Here is a 15,673-nt window from a genome sequence, read left to right as displayed (position 1 = left end):
TTTTCTTTTTGGGTTATTTCCAAACGCTCCTATTTATTTTCTGGGCAAGAATGTACAGAAAAGCCTGCCTGAGCTCTTCACATGTTTTGATCGCTCAGCAAGGAGGACGGCAAATGGGGTTTCATAACCTGATAGTGGGAAAGCCAGTCTTTTTCACATCGTAAAAGGTGGTAGTTTTCTTCTGATTTAAAAAAAAGTGTTTTTTAATGTTTATTTATTTCTGAGAGAGAGAAAGACACACACAGAGTGTGAGCAGGGGAGGAGCAGAGAGAGAGAGAGAGACACAGAATCGAAAGCAGGCTCCAGGCTCTGAGCTGTCAGCACAGAGCCCGACCCAGGGCTCGAACTCACAAGCTGTGAGATCATGACCTGAGCTGAAGTCGGATGCCCAACTGACTGAGCCACCCAGGCGCCCCTCTTCTGATTTTAAGTGTTCTCTTGTTTTTAATAGTCAAGAAACCTTAAACAGAGTTATTAAATAAACACCAACAGGAAGAGCTGGAATGTGATTTGGGTTAACCAGGTTTTTAATTTATTTTTATTATTTTTTTTAATGTTTATTTTTGAGAGAGAGAGAGAGAAAGAGAGAGAGAGCATAAGCACAAATGGGGGAGGAGCAGAGCAAGAGGGAGACAGAGAATCCCAAGCAGGCTCCACGCTGTCAACACAGAGCTTGATGTGGGGGTTGAACTCACAAACTGTGAGCCAAAATCAAGTATCAGATACTTAACCAACTGAGCCACCCAGGCACCCCTGGGTCAACCAGATTTTTTAAAAAGGTGCTCTCTTTGTGCACATCTGTAAAGAGATACATAGAATACATCTTATGATAGCAGTTCTCAAACTCTGGCCTACATCACCATTATTTGGGAAGCTTGTTAATACAGGCTCCCAGACTCTATTCCCAGAGATTAGGATTTAGAGAGTCTGAGATGGGGCTTGTACTGGTATTTAAAAAAGAAACAAACAATGATTCTGATGCCTACCAAAGCTTGAGAACCATGAATTATTGTACATATTCTATGAGATCTGCCAAATGAAAAAGCAGAATAGAGAGGTTCTGTAATGAGATCTAATGGAAGGAACAAATTCTTTTGATCAGAGGAGCCAGATCATGGAAGCCTTAACTCCAGGCTGGAGGCCTTGCCTCAAAGGATGGCCCCCAACACACCCACCCAAAGTTTGAAACAGTCTTTGACTCCGACTTTGAAACAGAGCTATACTCTGGAGTGGATTTTGGGAAAAGAGGAGGAAAAGTTAGCTTTGAGCAGTCATTTAAAAGACCCCTTAGAGGGGTGCCTGGGTGGCTCAGTTGGTTAAGTGTCTGACTCTTGACTTTGGCTCAGGTCATGGTCTCACAGTTTGTGGGTTTGAGCCCCATGTTGGGCTCTGCACTGACAGTGGGGAGCCTGCTTAGGGTTCTCTCTCTCTCTCCCTCTCTGTGCCCCTCCCCCACTCTCTTTCTTTCAAAATAAATAAATAAACATTAAAAAAAAACCCTTAGAACAGGGGTGCCTGGGTGGCTCAGTTGGTTGAGTGTCCAACTTCAGCTCAGGTCATGATCTCGTGGTCTCTGAGTTTGAGGCCCACATCAGGCTCTGTGCTGACAGCTCAGAGCCTTGAGCTTACTTCAGATTCTGTGTCTCCCTCTCTCTCTCTGCCCCTTCCCTGCTCATGCTCTGTCTCTCTCTCAAATATAAACATTAAAAAAAAAAATTAAAAAAAATCCCCAAACCCCAGAACAAAGAAAAAAGAGACAAAAAACAAAAAACCCAAAAAACAAAAAACCCGATGCAAATACAGAGAGCAAAATGGTGGTTACCAGAGGGAGGTGAGTGGGGAGACAGGTGAAGTAGGTGGAAGGAATTAAGAGTACTCTTATCCTGATCAGCACTGAGTAATGCATAGAATTGCTGAATCATTATATTGTACACTTGAAACTAATATAACACTGTATGTTAACTATACTTCAATAACAATAATACACAAACCCTTAGAGCCCAAAGCTTTGGAGCAGGACAAATGGTTCAGAGGGCAAGATGAAGGCAACAAGGCCACCCTAGAGCTGAGTCTCCATAAGGCTCTGATGCCCAAGAACAATTAGCCAGGAGGACACAGAGTCTTCCAGAGCCAGGCAGGAATGTGAGAAGACGGTATACCTTACCTGCAGGGCACTGAGGTCAGTCCAGGTGACATTGGGAACCTCGGTTATAGGTTTGAACAGTTTGCCTGGGAAGAACGGATTGTAATGTCCCGTGGCCGAAAGGTACATTGACAACGCCATGTTGAAGGGCAGGGTGAAGACGGGGAGGTCCCATTTGCAGAACAAGGAGTTCAGTGCGCTTGAGAAAACTGGACTAATGACAACAGCAACAACCACAGAACAGAATGGAAGAACGTGCATGTGACAAGTCAGTTGACACTGAATCTCTACACCATGGAGGGGTTTTGTCTCCTGGGCAAATATGTCCCTAAAGTACTATTTCAACAAACTTTTCATGGCGGGGGGGTGGGGGGAAGATAACCGAAAAATCAAAATGAAACAAAAAAATAAACACACGTGGAATAAACCCTGTCAGAGAATAAGTCTTACACAAGGTCAAAAATGAATGCTTTGCTTACTTGGTTTTGAAAAATTATATTCTGGGGTTTCTCACAGTGACTTATGAAATCCAGGTTTTAGAAATATTTTCGAAGTATTTTAGCATGAAGTAAAATACTATCTACACGGTTAAAGCCCCCCTGTGTAACCCACTTGATCATATGCCCCTCCCTCCCCACCAGAGGCGACCACCATCTTGAATTTCTAGATCATCTTTGTGTTTACTATATCTGTTTTTGAAGAAGAGAAACAATTGCCCAAGGGAGGATATAAGGTGGTGTGGGCTTGGAGGAAGAAGATTGGGATGGAGGATGGGGGCAGCAGCTTTAGCGGTTCGTGACCTTTGGCAAGGAACTACTCCTCCATTTCCTTGTCTGTAGCCTGGGGGACTGGATTAGATTAGATGGCCTCTGGGCCTCTTTTGTGCTCTCCCGTGTTGGCCCATCACTAAGGTCAAGAGCTCCAGGTTATGGGAAAGGGTGTGGGGAGCACTGCAGGGGACAACTTCTGTCCTCCAGCCAGTTCTTCAGAACTGGTCAGAAATTACTTCCTGGACAGGTTGGCTCTACCAGCAAGTTCTCTCCCACACACCTGTGGTTGAAGCCAGGGTGGGTGGCCCGGCAGACACTGTCCTTAGTGGGCCACACTTCTCATTTGTGTGGATATCAGTGTTTTATATCCTAAATATGTCATAATAAGAAGGAAATGTTTGCTTCCAACAAAGGGGGGAGGAGGTTTAAGGAACTAGTGTGAAGGATTGAAGGATTTAGGTTTAAACAAAAAAAAAGGAACTGAATTCAGTAAATAAATTTTTTGAAGGTAGCAGGGACAGGTGGGTAGGGAGAGTTCATATAGACACACACATAGAGTGGTTCTCAAAGTGTAGTTCCTGGATCAGCCACATCACCAGGCAACTAGTTAGAGATGCAAATCTTTAGGCTCCATCACACACATACATATTTATATATATATATATAATATATAATATTTATATATAATATAATATATAATAACATTTACCATTTTAACCATTTTAAAGGGTGCGGTTCACTTGCATTAAGCACATTCACATTGTTGTGTAACCATCCCTATTGTCCATTCATACAACATTTTCCATCTTGCAAAACTGAAACTCTGTACCCATTGAACACTAACTCCCCATTCTCTCTTGGCCCCATACATGTTTTTTTTTAAGGCATTTTGAAAACCAGGTATAACTTACCAAGTCATGGACATAGCAGACACAGGGAATAACAGCCACCAGAAATAGTTGCCCTTGTCTGAAAAGACAGCCATGAGTATTCCCACCAGGGTGCCGTTGTAGCCCTGTAGCCCGGCTGCAATTGCTGACCTGCGGGCAAGAGGCACAGCATGGACATTGGAAAGTTGTTATTTCTTCTGTATCATTAAGGGCCTCTGACCTGCATCATTAAGGGCCTCAGAGCTCTCATGTGAGACTTTCCTAATTCTGACATTCTTGGTAAGAGGTGTAAGATTGTCGAATTGTAAATTCACTTCTGCAGCATCTGTGACCTTATAAACATTAATCTTCCAGCTCAGCATACATTTTCATCTTCCTGCACCTCTACTTGGTCGTCTCCAAATATCCATTTTCAAGTTATTGCAATGAAAAACAATTACCTTTCCTGGGCAGGGTACTCCATTTACGTGCACATTTAGCACCGAATTCTTTATGCTTCTCAGCATTTCACCTCACTTCTGAAGGTTGTCCTATTGGCAATTTTCTACTCCTGACCCAAATGGTTCCCGTTTCATAATTGAGGGCACTAGAAGCCCTAAGTGAGAAATAGAACAGCTTCTACAGAATAAGCCCCAAGGCTGACAAGCCAGGCCCCCTAGGGCTCTAAGAGCTGACATCTCACACCACGAAGGGCTGAGTTAAAGGATGAAGTCATTGGGTCACCGGGTGCAAAGATGGTGGAGTGAGTATGTGAGGTTAGGTGCAGGGTCTGAAGGAAGGTGACATAGCCAGAGGCCACACTACAGGGGTCGTTCGGGCGGTGTGAGAGCTTTAGCGGGGGCAGTAGGTACCAGTACAACAGCAAGGTGGTATCGCTTACACTCACCTGGGTGAGAGCATGAGAGGAGGGACTCTCTGTCCAATGTCCTTGGTCTCCCCTAACTAATCTATCAGGACAGGTAGAAAGTGATGGGCTTTGTACTGGTTTAACCCCAGAAGTGATACTGTCTTCTAGAATTTGGGACTATACATGAGGACGGTGGACAGCTATGCAAAAACTCATCTTCTAATAAGGGACTTGGAGACTTGATGCTTGACTGCCATTGCTTTAATGGCAACGTCTGCAAGTTGCAGAATGCCATACTTAAGGCAGCAGGAAGATGTGGATTCTCTTAACACAGGATTGCCATTTTAATGCGGTCCTTTGGGACTGAAGAGAGTAAAAGAGATTTGAAAATCAACACGTGTAAATATGGCTTGATTTTTAAATAACACCTGATAAGGAAAATGTGTCATTTTCCACTTGAACAAAACAATGAAGGAATAGTTGATATGGCGCAGTCTTGGACCACACCTCCATACTGAATAGACTGTTTCCTGATGTACGTTGGAATAGGACTGAACGTAAGCTATGGAGAACAAATCAGGCTCTTTGGACCTGATGGGAGAGTGGAACTTTTTCTGATTCTTTTTCTGGTTAGCTCCTTAGGTAATTTATGGTAAGTGTTATAAGAGCTGAGTCATTACAATGACCATCCACTGGTGCTTATGCATTGATCCTGGACATCTAGAAGACCAGTGGCCTCCCTGATAAAACTAGGAAGTCAGGAGCTGTCTTCTCCCATTGTAGAAGTCAGCTTATCACTTCTTCAATGACAGATCAATTTATAAAGTACATGCTATTTTTGAGTCGAGTATGAGATCGAGCCCTGAGCTGGGCTCTGTGCTGCCAGCGTGCAGCCTGCTTGGGATTCTCTCTCTCTCCTTCTCTCTCTGCTCTTCCCCCACTTGCCTGCTCTTTCTTTCTCTCTCTCTCTCTCTCAAAATAAATAAGTAAACTTAAAAATGTATGTGCTATTTTTAACCTAACACGTAGTTGAGAAAACACACAAACACTTCGTAAGTCAGAACTTACTAACTTGGAATTTGTGATTATTCATCTTTCTAGAAACTGAGCTAACCTTTACACTGTCTATAAAGAATGAATTTGCTAAACTAAGCATGGAAACAAGATATAATGGAATTAGTGGAATTTTTTAAGCCATCAAGACTTTTTTTTTTAATTTTTTTTTTTTTTTTTTTTAGTTTATTTTTGGCAGAAACAGCATGCGAACATGAGCTGGGGAGGGGCAGAGAGAGAGAGGGAGACACAGAATCTGAAGCAGGCTCCAGGCTCTGAGCCGTCAGCACAGAGCCCGACACAGAGCTTGAACTCACGAACTGTGAGATCATGACCTGGGCTGAAGTTGGACACTTAACCGACTGAGCCACTCAGGCGCCCCCCCCCCCTTTTTTTTTTTAATTTTAAGCCATCAAGACTTTTTAAGAACTCATGCCCAAACAAAATGCTCATGATAAATAACTGATTAATCACTAAAGAAGAATGATTTAGTGAATGATGAAAGAGAAATAATAAGGGATATAGATGATCCCTTGATGTCTGACTCAAGACAAATGTAGAGTTCTGTGGAATAAAGGTAGGTTTTCTGGGAAGAGTGGGACTTTATCACTGGTTCCCAAAGTCACTGGTTGGCTCCTGTGTTCTCAGAAGCAAGACGAGCAGGCTTGAATGGATGCACCTACCTGTCCTGAGCAAGTAACAGGGCCGTCAGGGTAGAGACCACTGTTCCCACACAGCCATTGAGAGCCCACCAGGGATTCTGGACGAGGAGCCCCACCAGAATCAGGATTCCGCTGATGGGGTTGCTGACGAACACCACTTGGGATATGCCCCGAAGAACCCAATCTACGAACTGGAGCACCTGTGGTTTGTCTGGAAGAGATGAGATACTCAGAGCTAAGGAATCGACAAGGCAAGATTCTCTTTTCCATGCCTAGTGCCCACCCTGAGTAAAATCAACACCCCTTCTGAGAAAGGTGAACTAAGTTTTGATATTCCTGGAAGCTATTTCCCTCTGAGTCATTTCCCTTTTAGTGGCCCTCAGATCCCTGAAACCCTTCTGTTTCTTTATGCTCCACCCACACTGCCCCTATTAGAATCTCCACTGCAGAAAGCACAGAATGCACTTATTTACCATGCTCAGTGGTAAAGACTCTTAAGTCAAAGAAATGAATTACCAATAATAAAACTTCAGTCTTTAAGTGCTGAAATTATGGGATGGAACCAGGTGCCTTCCTCTATTATGAACAGGGCCCTGATCCTGACCACTATCTCCATAAAAAAGCAAAACATTGGAAGGGGCTTGCAGGTTAGAAGATAAAAAGTTAGGGGTGTCTGGCTTGCTCAGTCGGTAGAGCATGTGACTCTTGATCTTGGGGTTGTAAGTTTGAACCCCATGTTGGGTATAGAGATTAGTTAAAAATAAAATCTTAAAAAAAACGAAAAGTTAAAAACTGGAGAGGAGAGGAATAGTTAAAAGTCAAGGGAATATAACTAAAGATATGAATACAAGAACCCCACACTACCTATCCCATCAACCCAAGGGATGGAAGCATAAATACCTTTAAGCCAGCTGGCAAATTCTTTCATATCACCGGTGACGTAGCCAAGTGCCTTGGGGAGGCGTCTTCTTCTTGGACTTGGTAAAACCTGATTTTCACCCTGGTCCATTTTAGCCATAGTGGGGCTATTCTCCATGGATAGCTCTTCCTCTGGCTCCTTCAGGAAAGGACAGAACTCATAAACATCCTAAGCCAGAGCACTCAAGACTGGCCAGCATCGGGCCTGCTTACAGTAGCCACAGAGGATGAGTTTAAAAGCACTTTATTTAGACCATGACATCCCAGGGGACTAAGAAAGCATCGATTTCCTCTTGAAACACTGTCGTGGCGAGTATTGTCCACATCCAAATCCCATAGTACTTTTTTCATCACTGCCTTTAATGCTACCATGAGAAGGTTCTGGCCTTGAATTTCGTAAGTCCATTTCTAGTTCAACAAATATTCATTGAGCACCTACCTCCTGCTCTCAAGGAGCTCAGTCTAATGGGAACGACTAAAAAATAGTTAATTTCAACATACTGAGTCAACTAATAATATAGAAAGAGCTAAGACCAAGTACTGAAGCTTCATGCTGTCAGTTAAAGAGCCAAACGTCAGGTTACAAAATGGTGCTCACTAATGCAGACCAAACAGCTATTTCCCGAGAGAAGAAGTCTTTTTTAAAAAATTAAGGGGCGCCTGGGTGGCGCAGTCGGTTAAGCGTCCGACTTCAACCAGGTCACAATCTCACGGTCCGTGAGTTCGAGCCCCGCGTCGGGCTCTGGGCTGATGGCTCAGAGCCTGGAGCCTGTTTCCGATTCTGTGTCTCCCTCTCTCTCTGCCCCTCGCCCGTTCATGCTCTGTCTCTCTCTGTCCCAAAAATAAATAAACGTTGAAAAAAAAAATTAAAAAAAAAAATTAAGTTTAGGGGTGCCTGGGTGGCGCAGTCGGTTAAGCGTCCGACTTCAGCTCAGGTCACGATCTCGCGGTCCGTGAGTTCAAGCCCCGCGTCAGGCTCTGGGCTGATGGCTCAGAGCCTGGAGCCTGTTTCCGATTCTGTGTCTCCCTCTCTCTCTGCCCCTCCCCCGTTCATGCTCTGTCTCTCTCTGTCCCAAAAAAAATAAATAAACGTTGAAAAAAAATTAAAAAAAAAATAAAAATAAAATTAAAAATTAAGTTTAAGGGGCGCCTGGGTGGCGCAGTCGGTTAAGCGTCCGACTTCAGCCAGGTCACGATCTCGCGGTCCGTGAGTTCGAGCCCCGCGTCAGGCTCTGGGCTGATGGCTCGGAGCCTGGAGCCTGTTTCCGATTCTGTGTCTCCCTCTCTCTCTGCCCCTCCCCTGTTCATGCTCTGTCTCTCTCTGTCCCAAAAATAAATAAAAACGTTGAAAAAAAATTAAAAAAAAAAATTAAGTTTAAAATTTTAATTCCAGTATGGTTAACATACAGTGTTATATTAGTTCCAGGCATACAATATTGATTCAGCAATTTTATACATTACTCAGTACTCATCATGGTAAGTGTACTCTTAATCTCCTTCACCTATTTCCTCCATCCCCCCACCAACCTCCCCTCTGGTAACCATCACTTTGTTCTCTATCGTTATGATTCTACTTTTGGTTTGTCTCTTTTTCTTTCTGTTGTTCGTTTATTCTGTTTCTTATAATCCACATTTGAGGGAAATCATATGGTATTTGTCTTTCTCTGACTGTCTCATTTCACTTAGCATTAACTCCATCCATGTTGTTACAAATGGCAAGATTTCATTCTTTTTTATGGCTGAATAATATTCCATTGTATATCACATCACATCTTTTTTATGGTCAAATAATATTTCATTTTATATTATATAAAATATATACAATAATGGAATATTATTCAGCCACAAAAAAGATCATTCATATATAAAAAATATAGATGAATATTACTATCATTGATGGACCATATATTCCATTATATTGACACCGGGCTGTTTCCATAATTTGGCTATTGTAAGTAATACTACAATAAATATAGGGGTACATGTATCCTTTCAAGTTCGTGTTTTTTTATTCTTTGGGTAAATCCCAAGTAGTGCAATTACTGGATCATAGAGTAGTTCTGTTTTTAATTTTTTGAGGAACATCCATACTATCTTCCACAGTCACTGCACCAGTTTGCATTTTCAGCAACAGTGCGTGAGGGTTCCTCTTCGTCCACGTCTTCACCAATACTTGCTGCTTCTTCTGTTTTTGATCGTAGTTATTCCAATGGGTGTGAGGTGGTATCTTATGTGGTTTTGATTTGCATTTCCCTGATGATTAGTGGTGTTGAACATCTTTTCATGTGTCTGCTGGCCATCAGTATGTGTTCTTTGGAGAAATGTCTGTTCATGTCTTCTGCCCATTTTTAATTGGATTATTTGTTTTTTGGGGTTTGAGTTCTATTAGTTCTTTATATATTTTAGATACTACCCTTTTATCAGCTATGTCATGTGCAAATATCGTCTCCCATTCATCAGGCTGCCTTTTAGTTTTGTTGGTTGTTCCCTTTGCTGTGCAGAAGCTTTTTATTTTGATGTAGTCCCAATAGTTTATTTAGGCTTTTATTTCCCTTGCTTCAGGAGAAATATTAGAAATGTCCATGTCAGAGAAATTACTGCCTGTGCTCTATTCTAGGATTTTTATGGTTTCAGGTCTCATGTTTAGTTCTTTAATCCATTTTGACTTTATTTTTCTGTATTGTGTAAGCAAGAGGTCCAGTTTCATTCTTTGGCATGTAGTTGTCCAGGTTTCCCAGCAACATTTATTGAAGAGACTTTTTCCCATGGCATATTCTTGGCTCTTTTGTTGATGATTAATTGACCATATAACTGCGGGTTTGTTTCTAGGCTTTCTATTGTGTTCTATTGGTTTATGTGTCTGTTTTTGTGCCAGTACCATACTGTTTTGATTACTACAGCTTTGTAGTCATCTGGAACTGTGATACCTCCAGCTTTGTTTTTCTTTTTCAAGATTCTTTTGGCTTTTTGGGGTCTCGTGTGGTTCCATACAAATTTTAGTATTATTTGTCATAGTTCTGTGAAGAATGCTGTTGGTATTTTGATACTGATTGCATTAAATCTATAGACTGCTTTGGGTAGTATGGACATTTTAACAATATTTGTTCTTCCAAACTATGAATTTGGAATATCTTGCCATTTGTTTGTGTCATCTTCAATTTCTTTCATCAGTGTTTTATAGTTTTCAGGGTACAAGTCTTTCACCTCCTCGGTTAGGCTTATTTCTAGGTATTTTATTATTTTTGGTGCAGTTGTAAATGGGATTGCTTTCTTAATTTTTCTTTCTCTTGTTTCATTATTGGTGTATAGAAATGCAGCAGATTTCTATACATTGATTTTGTATTCTGGGATCTTACTGAATTCAATTATCAGTTCTAGTAGTTTGTTAGAGTCTTTAAGGTTTTCTATTTATAGCATCATGTCATCTGCAAATAGTGACAGTTTTACTTCTTCCTTCCCAGTTTGGATGCCTTTTATTTCTTTTTGTAGTCTGATTCCTGTGGCTAGGACTTCCAGTACTATGTTGAATGAAAGTGGTGAGAGTGGGGGTGCCTAGGTGGCCCAGTCGGTTAAGCATCTGACTCGACTTTAGCTCAGGTCATGATCTCATGCTTTTTTGAGACCCTCATTGGGCTCCATACTGACAGTGCAGAGCCTGCTTGGCATTCTCTCTCTCTCTCTGTCCTTTCTTTACTCTTCCCCTGCTTACACTCTCTCTTTAAATAAATAAACTTAAAAAAAAAAAGTGGTGAGGGGCTCCTGGGTGGCTCAGTCGGTTGGGTGTCCAACTTCGGCTCAGGTCATGCTCTTACGGTTTGTGAGTTCGAGCCCCACATTGGGCTCTGAGCTATCAAGAGCCTGGAGCCTGCTTCGGATTCTATGTCTCCCTCTCTCTCTCTGTTCGTCCCCTGCTCTCACTCTGTCTCTCTATCTCTTAAAAATAAATAAACATTAAAAAAAAGCTGTGAGAATGGACATCCTTGTCTTATTTCTGATCTAAGGGGAAATTCTCAAGTTTTCACCATTAAGTATGATGCTAACTGTGTGGTTTTTATATGTGGCCTTTATTCTGTTGAGGTATGTTCTCTCTAAATCTACTTTATTAAGACTTTTCTTTATCATAATTGGATGCTGTCCTTTGTTAAATGCTTTTCCTGCACTTATTGAAAGGATTATATGGTTTTTATCCTTTCTCTTATTGATGTGATATATCATGTTGATTGATTTGCAAATATTGCACTTGCATCCCAGGAATAAATCCCATTTGATCATGGTGAATTATTTTTTTGATGTATTGGTGGATTTGGCTTGCTAATATTTTGTTGAGGAATTTTGCATCCATGTTCATCAGAGATATTGGCCTGTAGTCTGTTTTTTGTAGTTTCTTTATCTGGTTTTGGTATCAGGGTAATACTGGCCTCGTAGAATGAATATGAAAGTTTTCCTTCTTCTATTTTTTGGAATAGCTTGAGAATAATAGGTATTAAACTCTTCTTTAAATGTTTGGTAGAATTAGCCTGTGAAGCCATCTGGTATTGGACTTTTGTTCGTTGGGAGTTTTTGATTACTGATTCAGTTTTATTGTTGATAATCAGTTTATTCAAATTTTCTATCTCTTCCTGAATCAGTTTTTGGAGGTTATATGTTTCTAGGAGTTTATCTATTTCTTCTAGGTTGTCCAGTTTGTTGGCATATAATTTTTCATAATATCCTCTTACCATCCTTTGTATTTCCACAATGTCACTTGTTATTTCTCCTCTTTTGTGATGTTGTTTATTTTAATTATCTCTTTCCCTCTCTCTCTCTTTCTCTCTCTCTCTTTCTTGATGAGTCTGACTAAAGGTTTATCAATTTTGTTGATCCTTTCAAAGAACCAGCTCCTGGTTTCATCAATCTGTTCTATTGTTTTTAAAATTTCTATATAATTTATTCTTGCACTAATCTTTATTATTTCCTTCCTTCTTCTGATTTGGGTTTCTTGTTATTTTTCTAGCTTCTTTAGGTGTAATGTTAGGTTCCTTATTTGAGATATTTCTTGCTTCTTGATTTAGGCCTGTGTTGCTATATGACGTCCCTCTTGGAACCACGTTTGCATCCCAAAGATTTTGGATCATTGTGTTTTCATTTTCTTCCTTTCTTTTGTGTGTGTGTTTTCATTTTCATTTGTCTCCATGAATTTTTTGATTTATTCTTTGACTTCTTGGTTGACCCATTCGTTGTTGGATAACATGTTATCCAACCTCCATGTATTTTGTTCCTTCCAGATTTTTTTCTTGTGGTTGATCTGTAGTTTCATAGTGTTGTGGTCAGAAAAAAGGCATGGTATGACTTCAGTCTTCTTGAATTTATTGAGACTTGTGGCCTAACATGTGATCTATTCTGGAGAATGTTCCATGTGCGCTTGAAGAGAATGTGTATTCTGCTGTTTTAGGATGGAATGTTCTCACTGTATCTCTTAAATCCATACGGTCTAATGTGTCATTCAAAGACACTGTTTCTTTATTGATTTATTATTTGGATGATCTGTCCATTGATGTTAAGTGGGATGTTAAAGTCCCTTACTATTATTGTATTACTACTGATTATTTTCCTTATGTTTGCTATTAACTTTTTCAAGTATTTGGGTGCTTTCATGTTGGACGCATAAATATTTACACTTGTTTTATCTTGCTGGATTTTTCCCCTTATTATTATGTAGTTTCTTTCTTTGTCTCTCGTTACCATCTTTGTTTTAAAGTCTACTTTGTCTGATTTGAGTATTGCTATCCTGGCTTTCTTTTTGCATTCATTTGCATGATAAATCCTTCTCTATCCCTTTATTTTCAGCCTGTATGTGTCTTTAGGTCTGAAATGAATCTCTTGCAGGCAGCATCTAGATGGGTCTTTTTTTTTTTTTTTTTAAATCCATTCTGCCACCCTATGTCTTTTGATTGGAGCAGTCAGTCCATTTACATTCAAGATAATTATTAATGGGTATGTATTTATTGCCATTTTGTTACTTTTTTATGGTTGTTTTTGTGGTTTTTCTCTTTCCCTTTTTTCTCTTGCTCTCTTCTCTCACGATTAGTTGGTTTTCTTTAGTTTTATACTTGAATTCCTTTCTCTTTAATTTTTGCATATCTATTACTGGTTTTTGATTTGTGATTATCATTCGGTTTGTATATAACATTTTCTGCATTTGGCAGTCTATATTAAGTTGATGGTCGCTTAAGTTTGAACCTCTTCTTTATTCCACTTGCCCTTATATTTAGGTATATGGTGTCATACTTTACATCCTTTTATTTTGTGAGTACTTTGACTGATTTTTGCAGATACACTTTTTTTTTTTTTCACTGCTTTTGTGTTTCCTACTTTCCTTACTCTTACTTGTGGTCTTTGCTTTTTACTCAAAAAGTCTCCTATCTTAACATTTCTTCTAGGGCTGGTTTAGTGCTCGTGAATTTCTTTAGCTTCTGTTTGTCTGGGAAGCTCTTTATCTCTCCTATTCTGAATGATAGCCTTGCTGGATAGAGTATTATTGGCTGCAGATTTTTTTCCTTTCAGCATTTTGAATATATCATGCCATTCCTTTCAGGCCAGCAAAGTTTCTGCTGAAAAAATCAGCTGATAGCCTTATGGGACTTCCCTTGTATGCGTTTTCTTTTCTCTTGGTGCTTTTAAAATTCTATCACTACTTTTTGCCATTTTAATTACTATGTGTCTTGGTGGGAACCTCCTTGGGTTGATTTTGTTGGAGGCTCTCTGTGCCTCCTGAATCTGGATTTCTGTTTCCTTCTCCAGATTTGGGAATTTTTCAGCTATTATTTCTTCAAATAAATTTTCTGCCCCCCCTTACTTTCTCTTCTTCTGAATCCCTATAATGCAAATGTTATTACCCTTGATGGTGTCGCTGAGTTCCTTAAGTCTATTCTCATTTTGTATAATTTTTTCCCCTCTTACTTGCTTAGCTTGATTGCTTTCTTTTCCTCTGTCCTCTAGGTCACTGATTTGTTCCGCTTCCTCTAGTCTGCTATTTATTCCATCTGGTGTACTTTTAATTTCATTTATTGTGTTCTTCATCTCTGTTTGGTTCTTTTTTTATCATCACTAAGTGTCTCACTGTTGTCCCTCACTCTTTCCTCCAGTCCAGTGAGTATCTTTATGATCATTTCTTTAAATTCTTTATCGGACATATTACTTATCTCCATTTAGCTTAGATCTCTTGCTGTGATTTTGTCCTGTTCTTTCATTTGGGACATATTCTTCTGTCTCCTCATTTTGTCTGTCTTGGCCTCTGTTTCTCTGTGTTAGGAAAGTCAGATATGTCTCCTGCACTGGAGAGTAATGGCCTTATGAAGAGGTCTTGTAGTGCCCTGCAGTGCAGCGTCCCCTGTTCACCAGGACCTGGTGCTCCAGGGGTGTCTTCTAAGTGTGCTGTGTGCATCCAGCTTTTGTGACTGAGCTGATTTCTCCTTCAGTCCGGTCATCTGCAGCGACTTTCTTTGCTTGTTGTGGGCAGGGTTTGGTCCGTGTGGTGTCAGTGGGCCAGTCTGAGGACGCCTGGGGCTTGAGTTGAGTCAGACCAGGCATTTGCCAGAGATGCGGTAGCACCCATCTGCAGGGTGCTCTCCCCGTGCTGTCCACTGAGAGGCTTTTGTTGGTGGGCAGGGCCTGCAGTCAGACAGATGTCTTCCCCCAGCCCACTGCTGGGACTGTAGTCTCACGGGTGTGTGGGGTTATCTTTCCCTTTCCCCGGGGCAGGAGTCACTTTGGAGTGGTGGTCAGGAGGGAGTCCACCACCTGTCCTGTTGGGCCTGCTTGTACTCTGACAGGCCTGTGGCACTGCCCTGAATGGGCTCCAGCCAAAAGGGGCCCTGCATCGTTGGGGCTGAGGCAGGTGTGTCTGCAGGGGGTGGATCAGCCGGGGAGTTGCTTTAGCAAGTTAGGTAGCTACTGCAAGTGCCTCTCTGGTTCCTGCAGGTGGTGGTGTCTTTATGCTGGGGGGCACGGGAGGGAAGTGGCACCTGCCAGCTCCTTCGTGCCTGGAGGGTCTCCCAGTGATCTCTGTCCCTCCAGGACGTGCTCTGAGACGAGTAGGTAACTCTTTCTCCTGCATGTTCCAGGCGTTTTTCAAACTGCTGCATCTCTGCTGCGCCTCTACAGGGCTGTTGTGCAGTCTCTTTAAGCACAGGGCCTCAGTTTCCTCTCTCCGACTCTGTTCTCCTAGTGCCAAGTCTGCTGATTTTAAAGTTTCAGATTTTAAGTCCTGCTCATTGTGAGAACTCATGAAATTCAGTCCCTCTGGTTTTCAAAGCCAAATGTTATGGGGATTTGTCTTCCCTGTGTGGGCTCCCTGGTCCAGGGGTCTGTTTCTGTCCTCTCTCTGTGCCCTGGACTCCCTCATGACCATG

The 15,673-nt window shown here is 41.3% G+C and overlaps 1 protein-coding gene across 8 annotated transcripts in view; it reads right to left on the bottom strand.

Annotated features, from left to right (window-relative positions):
• The window catches only part of LOC112868110 (urea transporter 1), a 53,993-nt gene that overhangs the window by 12,054 nt on the left and 26,266 nt on the right, over positions 1–15,673 (bottom strand). For all 8 annotated transcript variants that reach the window (XM_086682874.1, XM_086682877.1, XM_086682873.1 and 5 more), the window contains 4 exons: positions 7,266–7,422; positions 6,387–6,576; positions 3,825–3,953; positions 2,165–2,357 (listed from right to left, as the gene is read on the bottom strand). In XM_086682874.1, the coding sequence (XP_086539000.1) occupies positions 2,165–2,357; positions 3,825–3,953; positions 6,387–6,576; positions 7,266–7,422 (669 nt within the window). The remainder of the gene's footprint in view (positions 1–2,164; positions 2,358–3,824; positions 3,954–6,386; positions 6,577–7,265; positions 7,423–15,673) is intronic.

Source organism: Puma concolor, chromosome D3, assembly GCF_028749965.1.
Source record: "Puma concolor isolate L17-30 chromosome D3, mPumCon1.1.hap2, whole genome shotgun sequence".
Lineage (NCBI taxonomy): Eukaryota > Metazoa > Chordata > Mammalia > Carnivora > Felidae > Puma > Puma concolor.
This window is presented reverse-complemented; position numbering and strand designations above follow the sequence as displayed.